At 41.8% G+C, this 14278-nt stretch overlaps 1 protein-coding gene across 3 annotated transcripts in view; it reads left to right on the forward strand.

The window, feature by feature from the left end:
- CSMD3 (CUB and Sushi multiple domains 3) overlaps positions 1–14278 on the forward strand; it is a gene marked incomplete at its 5' end in the record, with an annotated part of 769714 nt that overhangs the window by 700932 nt on the left and 54504 nt on the right. For all 3 annotated transcript variants that reach the window (XM_081996335.1, XM_081996336.1, XM_081996337.1), the window contains one exon: positions 4426–4599. In XM_081996335.1, coding sequence (XP_081852461.1) covers positions 4426–4599 — 174 coding nt within the window. The remainder of the gene's footprint in view (positions 1–4425; positions 4600–14278) is intronic.

Consider the following 14278-nt stretch of genomic DNA (forward strand, 5'->3'; position numbering starts at 1 on the left):
ACCTTTAAAGATGTTTTCCACAGAGCACAAGAGCTCTCAATCCCCAGATGTAAGAAATCAGAAAAGGAAGGCAAGACTTGCATGGCTGAGTCAAGATATGCAGGCAGGTCAAACTAAAGGGTAAGAAGGAAATGTACAGGTAGTGGATGCAGGGACAGGTATCCTGGGAAGAGTACAGGCACGCTGCCCGGTTGTGTAGAGATGAGGTCAGGAAGGCCAAGGCATGGCTGGAGATGAACTTGGGAAGTGATGCAAACAATAATAAGAAGGGCTTCTACAGGTATGTCTGTTGGAAAAGGAAGATCAAAAAAAGCGTACCCCCCCTTGATGAGCAAGACTGGCAAACTGGTAACAATGGATAAGGAGAAGGCTGAGGTACTCAGCAAATTCTTTGCATCAGTCTTCACTGGCAATGTCCCTTCCCACACTCCTCAAGTGGATGGGCTGCAAGATGGACTGGAGGAGCAAAGTCCCTCCCACTGTAAAGAGAAGATCAGGTGTGAGACCACCTGAGGAACTTAAATATGCACAAGTGTATGGGACCTCATGAGATGCATCCCAGAGTCCTGAGGGAACTGGCTGATGTAGTTGCCAAGCCACTCTCCATATTTGTGAAGTCATGGCAGTCATCTGAAGTCCCTGGAGACTGGAAAAAGAGAAACATTGCACTCATTTTTAAAAAGTGTAAAAAAGAGGGCCCTGGGAACTACAGACCTGTCAGCCTCACCTCTGTGCCTGGGAAGATCATGGAACAGATCCTCCTAGATCCTCCTCAGCTAAGGCATGTGGAGGACAGGGAGGTGACTTGAGACAGTGAGCACAGCTTCACCAAGGACACGTCCTGCCTGACCAAACTAATGGCCTTCTAGCATGGAGTGACCATATCAATGGACAAGGGAAGAGCTACAGATGTCCTCTATCTGGATGTCTATAAGGCCTTTGACACAGTCCCCCACAACATCCTTCTCTCTACATTGGAGAGATATGGATTTGATGGGTGGACTGTTGGGTGGATGAGGAATTGGTTGGATGGTCGTATTGGGAGGGAGTGGTCAATGGCTGAATGTCCAGATGAAGATGGGCGACAAGTGGTGTCCTTCAAGGGTCCATATGGGGACCAGAACTGTTTAATGTCTTCATGAGTGACATACTGTCCTGGCTTTGGCTGGGATGGAGTTGGGTTTTTTTCCCCGATAGATGGTGTAGTGCTGTCCTTTGGAGTCAGTATGAGAATATCATACACTCCATCCTACACACACACAGTGGAATCAAGTGCACACTCACCAAGTTTGCAGATGACACCAAGTTGAGGGCTGTGGTTGACATGCCCGAGGGATGAGATGACATCCAGAGGGACCTGGACAAGCTTGAGGAATGGGCCTGTGTGAGCCCCATGAGGTTCAACAAGCCCAAGTGCAGCATCCTGCACCTGGGTCGGGGCAACTCGTGGTATCAGTACAGGCTGGTGGATGAAGAGATTTAGAGCAGCCCTGCTGAGAAGAACTTGGGGGTCCTCCTGGATGAAAAGCTGGACATGAGCTGACAATGTGCATTCACAGCCTAGAAGTACTTCAAGGGAGCTTATAAGAAAGATGGGGACAGACTTAAAAAATCTTCAGGGCCTGTTACAACAGGACAAGGGGTAATGGTTTTAAACTAAAACTTAATAGAGTTAGACTAGATATAAGGAAGAAATTTTTGACAATGAGAGTGGTGAAACATTGGACCATGTTGCACAGAAAGGTGGTAGATGCCCCATCCCTTGAAACCTTCAAGGTCAAGTTGAACAGGGCTCTGAGCACCTTGACCTAGTTGAAGATGCCCCTGCTCATTGCAGGAGGGTTGGACTAGATGACCTTAAAAAGTCCCTTCCAACCAAAGCTATTCTATGACTCTCTGATTCTATGATTTTATAATAGATAGGTAGAAAGGAAGAATTTGATAGAAAAAAAAAGGAGGCTGAATTATCATTAAGAGAAAAAAGAAGAAATATGATCAACTCTTCATATGGATTCCCCACCTCAGAAACTGAATATCAAATTAAATTTAGTATAATGTATAATTAAATTAAGGGTAGCATTATGGGGTGGTATAATTTTCTAAATCATTAATTAGGTATGCTAGACTTTTAGACATAAGTGTAAATATAAAAGAGAAGTATGGATAGGAAAGTCCAAAACTGAATGCTGTAATGTACCAGTATGAAATTAACTTTTCTTCTATGAAAGCATCTGAAAAGGGAAAAAGAATCAATTATGAAAACTACAGATAATAAAAACACTGTGAAAAACTGTGAATGTTTTTCACAAGAAATAGTTTCATTTCATTGAAGCTTGCATGACCAACATGATGTTTTATTAACAATGTTTTAAGTTTGCCTTCTCTAAAGTAATACGTAATCAATAATAGATTTTATTTACAAGCAATTGATTAAACAAATAACATGCTAACAGCAAGTGTCCAGTTTGTAACACTGAGCATTCTGATCACCTGCAAGTCTGCAAAATGTCACAGATGTCAATGACACTAAGTAGGAATCAAAGTCAATCAATCACATACCACATTGTTAAATCCTTTGTGGTGTTGTCAGGAAGGTTCTACACCTTGCAAGCTGGACCCCTGAGAGACCATGTGTCAATGAAGACAAATCAGTATATGTATAACTATAAAGCTCTAAAACTGAGAATAATCATTAGAGGAAGATACATCATCACACATGACATATGGTCATATGGTCACTTCCCTGAAGTGCTACAGAATTGAATACATCCTCAACCCTGATAAGGCTTCTGATGTGTCTTTTTTTGATAAAAAATTCCTGCTGAAAATGTTATGCTATTGAAGATGATGAAGTATTGATAAAAACTACGTTTGTGTAATTTAGGAGCTTGTTCTAGTATGCTGGTATTTACAGCTATGATTTGGGGTTTTGATGATACATAAATACAAATATCTTTGGCCAAGATATGTACATGCCATGAACAAGTGTAAGATAAAAGGAAATCAAACATGCAAGGCAAAATTCCTTCTGTGAACAGAGTGAATTTGGTTTATGAATTTTAACTGTGTATTTCCTGAATGTGACATATTTAGCTTGCTTTTAAATTAACTCCTTGTTCTGAATTCTTTTCTCTGTATTAGTTCCACATGTGAGGGGGTTTCTTTTGTACATTTTTGATATGTGGTCTTAATCTTAAAAGACGGACTAGCTATTTTTTTTCCAGTACGGAACTTTGTTTCCATTATGTACATTGTCCATGCAGATAATACTCTCCATAATGATGCATAAGACCTTTTGTAATCTTCCTTTAGTCTTATGGAGTAGCTAGTTTCCCGTTGATCTAGCCAAGGTAGCTTCACTGTTGCTACAACTTCCTTGTAGATGGGACGCTGCTGAAACTATTTCAGTGGTGTTATCCTGATTTTAGATTGGGTTTCTATAATTTAGCCTGGTTTTTATTCCTTAAAAAAATTACTTCTTTTGACCATTTATAGCAAAAACAACTTACCATAATTTTCTGTATAAGAGGCAACTAAAGGACAAACAATTTCATGCTATATTTTCCCATTTTATTTCCTGAGTTTATGTACTTCATGACATTTGAGCCAATTAGCAAAATTAGGTGTATAAGCTGACTGTTGGATATCCTATGTGCAATCTATAAGTAGAAATCACAAAAATGTCAGGATTGAGAGTACTAAAAATTCATCACAGTATGGAAATAAGTAGCAATTATTGATCAAAATTTACTCACTAAACAACTGATATGGAGTTTATCCATGACAATTTCTAAGATTGGGACCCTATAGAAATTCCTTCCAATCTCTGTGTAATTCATATCAATGGATGATGTCTAGGAACACATTAAAAATATGTAAACAAATATTTTATTTATGCAATATAATATTTTAAATAACTAAAACTATGAATACAAAAATTAGAATATTAGCATTAGATTTCATAGCAAAATTTAGCAAAAATAATCTTGTGTATAAACTTAAAAGACTTTATGACCAATGACTTGGGATCAGTGGATGAGAGATGAAGGTTTGCATTTTTTCTACCTCAGCAGTGACTTTGGCAGTTACTGTGTTCCTGCATTTTTTCTCTGAAGAGTACATGCATGAGTGTGTCTTTCTGTGTGCGTGTGCTCATGCCATAAAGATCAGCTTAGTGAATGAATGTCTTTGGACATCAATATCCATATCTAAAATACCTTTTTGACATCTCCAAACATTTGTTTCACAGCTTTTGGTCTGTAATATATTTTGCATTTCTAATTACATAATGTGCATCCCTCCCCCAAACACTAAAAAGGTCAACCACTTCACAAAGTTTATGTATGGAGTTATGAAAATGATAACTACAAACTGTTTGATCAGTGATAATAACCTTTTTTTATCTCCAATAATTATGCATTGTAGTGATTGACTGTGGCCATCCTGGCGTTCCTCCTAACGCGGTCCTTTCTGGAGATAAATATACATTTGGATCTACTGTTCATTATACCTGCACAGGCAGACGATCACTGTTAGGGCAGTCATCTCGTACATGTCAGTTAAATGGACACTGGAGTGGATCTCTTCCTCATTGTTCAGGTAATATTTTTGAATTAATGAGTGTACATTTTTGAAGCTGTTTTGAATTTATTTTGATTTTATCAAAAGACCATTTTAAAATCTGGAAAATCATGTATAAAACTGAAGTATTATCTCAGTAGAAGTAAAAAAAATAAAATCAAAATAAGTAAAAAATATTAGCAAGAAAATAATTTGGGAGAATTAAGCGTTCTCAGTGACATTTAATACGAATAGGAAATTCTATATCCAATAGAATGTTAAAGGAACAGTTTTGTTCTGAAAATATTTTCTATGTGACTTCTGGAAAGAGTATTAATTTCCACAGGGAAACCTTGCATCATTATCTCCTCAAGATGATGGGTAATTTTTTTTTTAACTTGCAAAACATCTCTAATGCCCAGCCACTTCCTGAGCAGCAGCCCCCAGACAACTTTCCCATTAGACTCTATAGTGAGCATGACATCATATGGTATTGAATATCCCTTTGGCCAGTTTGCATCATCTATCCTGGCTGTGTTCCCTCCCAGTTTCTTGTGCCTACCCAGCCTCCTCACTGGTAGGGCAGTATAAGAAGCTGAAAAGTCCTTGACTTAGTGTAAACACTGCTCTAGCAACAGCAAAAACATCAGTGGTGTTATCAACATTATTCTCGTCCCAAATCCAAAACACGACACTATACCAGCTACTAGGAAAAATACTAGGAAAAAAATTAACTCTATCTGAGCTGAAATCAAGACAGTATCCACACCTTATACTATAGCACGTACATCATGCCAGGTCCTACACTTTCGCAATCAGTTACCACCACCTTTCCTGTCTTTTGATATATACACACAGGTATCATTCCCTTAGTCTATGGGCCATCCCCTTAAATTGTCTGTTGAGTTCATTTAGTCCATGACTTTGTTCCATCTGTTATAACAGTCCTTCAGGGCCAGAGTGATGGTGTGTGGTGGTGGACTGTTGCATGCTGAGGCCAGTTCTGGTTCTATCACTGCTACACTTGTCTGGTTCTATCATTACTGTACTTTGCTTGGTTTCATCAACATGATTGAACATAACATTCATTCTTCATTAATCTGGGTGATTTTTACTGTAATACTGTTGTTATGGGATATAGCAACCGTAGTAGTGATGACACAGAGTATTGTGTAGCTGTTAACATCATACATTCAAATCATTGGATATTCCCCACCAAAATAAAATCTCCTTTAGTTACACATCAGACTTCCCCATCCTGCTGCATTACCCACCAAGTGCATCCAGGTCCTTGAGCAAAAGCAATCCTACGAATGGGTTTGCCTTTGTTCAAGGCAGGAATAACCCAGACTGTGTTCCCCAGCATATTTTTAACATGCACCACTGGGACTTTGTCCCCTTCTACAGCACATAAGAGTTTTGACTGGGCAGGGCCAGCCTGATTGACAGATCCCCAGTGTTGACTAACCAGGTGGCTTTTGCTAAATGTGTATCCCAATGTCTGAATTTCCCAACACCTATTGCTTTCAATGTAGTCTTTAATGGTCCAAAGTATTTTTCTATTTTCCCAGAGGCTGGTGCATGATAAGGGATGTGATATATCCATTCAATGCCATGCTCTTTGGCCCAGGTGTCTATGAGGTTGTTTCAGAAATTAGTCCCATTGTCTGACTCAATTCTTTCTGGGGTGTCATGGTGCCATAAGACTTGCTTTCCAAGGCCCAGGGTATTGTTGGGCGAACAGGGCACACGGGAGAGCTCAGCCATGGCCAGGTGGAAGGTGGTGACCTCTACACTTGCCAGAATGGATATGGGAACCCAGACAGAACTCCCACGGAAACATGCAGTTGTCCACATCACAGACTTCAGGGAGTGCCAGAGCCACAAGTGGCAGTGATGAGAAGTGCTGCATCCGCTGTGAACAGGTAGAAGACCTGCTCAGCCTGGTGACAGAGCTGTGCAAGAAGGTTGAAAGGTTGAGGATCATTAGGGAGACTGAATAGGAGATAGACTGGTGGAGCCAGGCTCTGCTGTCCTTGAAACAGAGTTGGGAGCACCCACCAGAGAGCACCCAGGATCAAGGGGCCTCTGTATCTTGCCCCTGTCAAGCCAAAGGCAGAAGCTTAAATGCAAAGAGTGAGTGGAGGCAAGCCCATGGTAGGGGCAGCAGGCGAAATCCCCTCTTGCCTACCTTGCCCCCCCAGGTGCATCTGAGCAACAGGTACGAGGTTCTGGTTGAGAAAGAACAGCCAAATGAGGATGTGGACGACAGGCAAGCTACACCAGAATTGTCTACACAGTCAGAGAGGCCTACTGCCCATATCACCACCACACACAAAAGGAAAAAAAGAAGGGTTGTAGTTGCAGGTGACCCTGTTCTGAGGGCAACAGAGGGTCAAATACACCACATAGACCCTCCTCACAGGAAGGTCTGCTGTCTCCCTGGAGCATTGATTAAAGACATTACTAGGAAACGTCCTAGCTTAGTAAGGTCCACAGATTACTAAGCTACTGATATTCCATGTGGCTGGAGAACAAGCAGCGATTTGTAGTCCACAAACAATTAAGAGAGAATTTAGGGCCTTGGGACCATTAGTGAGAGAATCTGGGGGGCAGGTTATTTTTTCTTCCCTCCTTCCTGTTGAAAGCAGTGACATTGGAAGGTACAAGAAGATCCAGTCCATCAACACATGGCTCCATGGCTGGTGTAACCACCACAATTTTGTGTTTTTTTGATAATAGGATGGCATACATGGCACCAGGAATGCTGACATCAAACGGGAGACACGTCTCTCAAAGGGGGAAGAGGATCTTTGCCCAAGAGATAGTGGGGCTGATTGACAGGGCTTTAATCTGGATGCAAAGGGGGAGGGTGATAATGTCAAGATTGTCTGTGTCTATCGATCGACTCCCTTCCTGAAATGCCTGTACATCAATGCACGCAGCATGGGGAATAAACAGGAAGAACTAGAGTGCAGTCACAGGGCCATTATATCATTGCAATCATGGAGAGATGGTGGGATAGCTCGCATGACTGGAACAATGTCATGGATGGCTACGTCCTGTTTAGGAAAGATAGGCCAAAAAGGCAAGGTGGTGGTCTTGCTCTTTATGTACGTAAACAACTAGAATGTATTGAGCTCTGCCTGGGGGGAGTGAAGTACCTGTTGAAACTTTATGGGTAAGAATCAAGGGGCAGGCTAATATGGCCGATATTGTTGTGGATGTTCACTACAGACCACCAGGCCAGGAAGAAGTAGATGAAGCCTTCTACAAACAACTAGAAGTAGCCTCAAAATCACATGCTCTTGTGTTTATGGGTGACTTCAATCACCCAGATATTTGTTGGAAAGGCCACACAGCTAGGCACACACAATCCAGGTGGTTCCTGCAGTGCATTGATGACAACTTTCTGACACAGGTGGTGGAGGAGCTAACAAGGAGAGGTGTGCAGCTGGACCTTGCATTAACAAACAAGGAAGGACTGGTTGGGGATGTAAAGGTTGGGGATAGCCTTGGCTATGTGATCACAACATGGTGGAGTTCAGTATCGTACAAGGAAGAAGCAGGGCGATAAGTAAGATTACGGCCCTGGACTTCAGGAAGGTTTAACTTTGTCCTATTCAAGACCTACTTGGACGTATCCCATGGTCTAGGACTCTAGAAGGTAGTGGAGCCCAAGAGAGTTGGTTAATATTCAAGCACCACTTCCTCAAAGCTCAAGATCGGTGCATTCCTTTAAGTCATAAATCAAGTACAGGAGGCAGGAGACCCCCATGGATGAGCAAAGAACTGTTGGAAAAGCTTGTATGGAAGAAAGGAGTTTAGAGTAGGTGGAAAAAGGGACTGGTCACTTGGGAGGACTATAGGAATGTTGTCAGGATATGCAGGGATGCAACAAGAAAGGCCAAGGCCCTCTTGGAACTAAATCTGTCGAAGGAAGTAAAAGAGAACAAGAAGGGCTTCTTCAAGTATATCAGTGGTAAGGAAGACTAGGGAAAATGTGCGACCTTTGGTGAATGAAGTGGGAGCCCTGGTGACAGAGGAGGCAGAGAAGGCAGAATTACTGAATGTCTTTTTCACTTTAGTCTTTACTCTTAAGACTACTCCTCAGGAATCCCAGACCCTGGAGATAAGCGAAAAAACCTGGAGGGAGGAAGACTCTCCACTGGTTGACAAGGTTTGTGTTAGAGATCATTTGGCTGAACTGAACACTCACAAATCCATGGGCCCTGATGGAATGCATCCACAAGTGCTGAGGGAGCTGGCTGATGTTGTTGCAACACCTCTCCACCATTTTTGAAAAATCATGGAGAATGGGAGAGGTGCCTGAGGACTGAAGGAAAGACAATGTCACCCCAATCTTCAAATGGACAAGAAGGAAGACCTGGGAAATTATAGACCGGTCAGCCTCACCTCCATCCCTGGGAAGGTGATGGAACAGCTCCTTCTGGAGGCCATCTCTAGGCACATGGATGAAAAGAAAGTTATCAGGAGTAGTCAGCATGGATTCACCAAGGGGAGATCATGCTTAACCAATCTGATGGCCTTCTATGATGAAGTGACTAGCTGGGTAGATGAAGGGAGAGCAGTGGATATGGTTTACCTCGACTTCTGTAAGGCTTTTGACACTGTCTCCCCTAACATCCTCATAGTGAAGCTCAGGAAGTGTGGGTGGGATGAGTGGACTGTGAGATGGATGGAGAACAGGCTAAGCAACAGAGCTCAAAGGGTTGTGGTCAGCAGCGCAGAGTCCAGTTGGAGGCCTGTAGCTAGTGGTGTTCCCCAGGGATCGGTACTGGGTCTGATTTTGTTCAACATCTTCATCAATGACCTAGATGAAGGGTTGGAATGTACCCTCAGCAAGTTTGCTGACGATACAAAACTGGGAGGAGTGGCTGATACACCAGGAGGCTGTGCTGCCATTCAACAGGATCTGGACAGACTGGAGAGTTGGGTGGAGGGGAACCTCATGAAATTTAACAAGGACAAGTGTAGAGTTCTGCACCTGCAGAGGAACAACCACATGCACCAGCAGAGGTTAGGGGTTGACCTGTTGGAAAGCAGCTCCCTGGAGAAGGACCTTGGAGTCCTGGTAGAAAATAAGTTATCCATGGGACAGCAATGTGCCCTGGTGGCCAAGAGGGCCAATGGTATCCTGGGGTGCATTAAGAAGTGTGACCAACAGGTTGAGAGAGGTTATCGTTCCCCTCTGTGCTGGTGAGGCCTCACCTGGAGTATTGTGTCCAGTTCTGGACTCCCCAGTTCAAGAGAGACAGGGAACTTCTGGAGTGAGTCCAACGGAGGGCTACGAGGATGATTAAGGGACTGGAACATCTCTCGTATGAGGAAAGGCTGAGAGACCTGGGGTTGTTTAGTCTGGAGAAGAGAAGGCTGAGAGGAGACCTTATCAATGTCTATAAATATCTGAAGGGTGGCTCTCAGGAGGATGGAGCCAGTTTCTTTTCAGTAGTGTCCAGCGATAGGACAAGGGGCAATGGGCATAAACTGCGGCACAAGAAGTTCCACCTCAACATGAGGAAAAACTTCACTGTGAGGTTGATGGAGCACTGGAACAGGCTGCCCAGAGAGGTTGTGGAGTCTCCTTCTCTGGAGACCTTCGAAATCCGACTGGATGCATTCCTGTGCAACTTGCCCGAGGTGATCCTGCCTTGGCGGGGGGGTTGGACCAGATGATATTCAGAGGTCTTTCCAACCCCCACCATTCTGTGATTCTGTGAGTCTGTTGCAGGTGGTGTCATGGGGCATGGCATATGTTTCCAGCCATCCAGTGGTTGCTTCCACCACTGTAAGCACATGGTGCTTGCCTTGGCAGTTTTGTGGGTGTATGACATAATCAGTTTGCCAGATCTCCCCATATTTATATTTCAGCCGCCATCCTCCTTATCAGAGAGGCTTTAACCACTTGGCTTGCTTGATTGCAATGCATGTTTCACATTCCTGGATAACTTGGATTAGCTGTAACTAAAGTCGAGATGTGTTTTATGAACAATTTAATGCTCAGGAATGTTCTGTTTCATAACTTCAGTTTGATTCAGTTTAATAGCAGTATAGTGGGTTTGTGTGGTAAGGTTTTGGTAGTGGGTGGGCTGCAGGGGAGGCTTCTGTGAGAAGCTGCTAGAAGCTTTCCTTATGTCCAATGGAGCGAATACCAGCCAGCTCCAAGACAGACCTGCTGCTGATCAAGGCCAAGCCCATCAGTGATGGTGGTTGTGCCTCTCTGCTAATGTATTTAAAAAGGGGGGAGGGGTGGGAAACAGCACAGCACTTGCAGTCAAAGAGAGGAATACTCATTCCTCTGTGTGAGAGAAACAACTGCAGACACCAAGGTTGGTGAAGAAGAAGGGAGAGGAGATGTTCCAGGCACAATAGCAGAGATTCCCCTGCAGCTCGTGGTGAAGACCATGGTGAGGCAGGCTGTCACCCTGCAGCCCATGGAGGTCCACGGTGGAGCAGATATCCACCTGCAACCTGTGGAGAACCCTATGCTGGAGCAGGTGGATGCCTGAAGGAGGTTGTGACCCTCTGAGAAACCTGCACTGGAGCAGGTTTACTGGCAGAACTTGTGACCCCATGGGGGACCCACACTGGAGCAGTCTGTTCCTGAAGGACTGTACCCTGTGGATGTGACCAAGGCTGGAGCAGTTCATGAAGAACTGCACCCTATGGGAAGAACTCAAATTGGAGAAGTTCATGGAGGACTGTCTCCCATGGGAGGGACCTCATGCTGGAGCAGGGGAAGAGTATGAGTCCTCCACCTGAGGAGCAAGGAGCAGCAGAAATGTGTGATGAACTGACTGCAGCTCCCATTCCCTTTACACTTGCACCACTTTGACCCAAAGATGAGGTAGAGAAAATCAGGAGTAAAGTTAAGCCCAGGATGAAGGAAGGGTTTGGGGGAAGGTGATTTTAAAATTTAGTTTTATTTCTCATTATCCTAGTCTGATTTGATTGATAATTAATTAAATTCATTTTCCCTAAATTGAGCGTGTTTTGCCTGTGATGGTAATTGTTGATTGATCTGTCCCTGTGCTTGATTCAACCCAGAAGTTTTTCGTTATATTTTTTCTAAGAAAGGTAGTGATAGAGAAGCTTTGGTGGTCACCTGATGTCCAGCCAGGGTCTACCCACCACAAGCCATGATCAAGTGAAAAACAGAAATTCAAGTCACACACTAATTTGGGATTTGGTTAAATCCCATTTCTTATCTTAGAGTATGTAAACAGAGATTGTAATGGAAGTTAATCATGTTATCAGTTTTAATTATCAATAAATATTGGGGGAGGTTCTTTCTTGTCATCCTCACGTTTCCATTATATAGTTTAAAACAATTAGTGGGGTGTTGGACCTTATTTAGACCTACGTAATTCAGAGTACTTAGATATTTTCAAAGGCAGAAAATAGGAAGAAAACAAATTACCCTTTTTTCCTTGGGTTACAGTTATGCTAAACAAGAGCTGAAAAATAACCAGTATGCAAATCTGACAGTACTGCTATCCCAGTTTCACACTAAAAATCCAAGTTTATTTGCAGCACTAGTGTATCACAGAATCATAGAATAGTTTGGATGAGAAAGGAGCTTTAAAAATCATCTAGTTCAACCCCCCTGCAATAAGCAGGGACATCTTCAACCAGGTCAGGTTCCTCAGAGACCCACCCAACCTAACCTTGAACACTTCCAATAACGGGGCATCTGCAACTTCTCTGGGCAACCAGTTCCAGTACCTCACCACTCTCACTGTAGAAAAATTTCTTCTTTATGTCCAATCTAAATCTACCTTCTTTCAGTTTAAAACTATTGCCCCTTGTCCTGTCACCACAGGTCTTGATAAAAAGTCTCTCTCCATCTCTCTCATATAATTTATATAATGAACGGCTTCAATAAGGTCTCCCTGAAGCTTTCCCTTCTCCAGACTGAAGAACCCTAACTATCTCAGCCTTTTTGCATAGGAGAGGTGTTCCAGCCCTCTGATAATTTTTGTGACCTTCTTCTGGACTGCTCTAACAGGCCAAGGTTCTTGTACTGGGGACCCCAGAACTGGATGCAGTACTCCAGGTGGGATCTCACATATTCCAATCCTTTTTTTTTCCCTCCTGCCTTCATCTCTTTAGTGTATTCAGTTATAAACTGATTATGTCAGCTACAGTTTCAGAATATGCATTGTTTTACAGCCCATGGCACAGAAATGGTTAAAAAATAATAATAAATATTAAAATAGTGCTTCTTGGCTAAAATTTTGCAGTAAATTCCAAAGTGTTGGAAGAATTTTTCAGTATCTGAACCTTCCACTGCAAACTTGTAGGAAGTGGCTGCAGACAAGAACATTCTAAATGTTTTTACCTTTCTTTATGAGTCTCTCTTCTTTCAATAATCTGCCATTACAACCTAAAATGTAAGAGAAACTAGAAAATGTAAAGACTTAATTTAATTCCTAAATAGTATGTAATGTTCAGCTGATAAAAGATAAAGCATGCTTGTCCTCTTCATATACAGAGAAAAACTCAAACAGAAAATGCTAAGTTGGCAAACATAAGGTAATTTGTCACATTGCCCCTAAGACAGTTTCCTTTTTGTCACATGGCACTTTATGTTTCACATCCTAGAGTTAGAAGGAATTGTCATATCCCATCGTTATCTATTGGCATTCAGAAACACCGTTTTCAGTCATTACATGCATATCAGCTGGAGTCAAAAATTTGCAGGAACTTAGAATTTTTCATCAGTGCAGCAACAGTTGTGTACTTACTTAAGTGGTCTAAATACCCTCTTTTTCATTGCAATTAAATGTCAACTGAGAATTTCTTACAAATGTGGGTGAAGGATGACTCATAACTGACTGTGAAAATCACTTAGTTGAATCTCTGCATGAGGTAATAAAAATATGTTCTCTTATGATATCACTGATTATATCACCGTCACTTCCTGATGTGATTAGTCATTTAGAAAAAATATTTCTGTAACTTTCAGTCAAAAGAGCTGGTGGTTAACCTCTCTAAGATGAAAAGATTAATAATTTCTGGTAATAATTAGGCATTAGGAAAGAACACAATATTTCATTTACAAGAGGAATATGTAATTTATATTTGACATAGCAAAAAGCCTATTTTCATTTTTTCATCATAAAATTATTTTAGGCATAATGCCAAGTAACTTGCTGAAAACTGAGCTATTATTGTAGAGATTTTACAAGTATAGAATAATTAATAGGCCCTGTCTCAATTTCTTCATAGTCTAAATAAATAATACTGAAAAATGGAAGAAAGAGATTCTCAAAATAGCAAACAAATATCTTGATCTAGGAAATTTTTTAATTATTGTAAAAACATGTAGCAGACTATGTTGAAACTAGAGGGATGTTAAATCACCTAAGTAGCTTAGACATGAAGTATTTTGAAAGCTTATAAAATTCTTCTACTTACTATGATTTGGAACTATTTACAATTTCCTTTTAAACTGAGATGGCAGATGGCTTTACTGATCTGTGTCACATAATTAAATGGGTAAACAGAGAAGAGCCTAAACTTTTGAGCCTGTGATTTTGAACCAGACATTCAGTTAACTCTTACATTTATCTGAGCTAATTTGTTATTTCTGAAAGCATTAAAATACATAGGACAATGTACTTTTTGCACATACATGCTACAGAAGTGTACAATGTAATAGACATGACTACATTAGTTTGATTATTCTCAAATG

This window comes from Phaethon aethereus (assembly GCF_964289735.1).
Source record: "Phaethon aethereus genome assembly, chromosome: 2".
NCBI lineage: Eukaryota > Metazoa > Chordata > Aves > Phaethontiformes > Phaethontidae > Phaethon > Phaethon aethereus.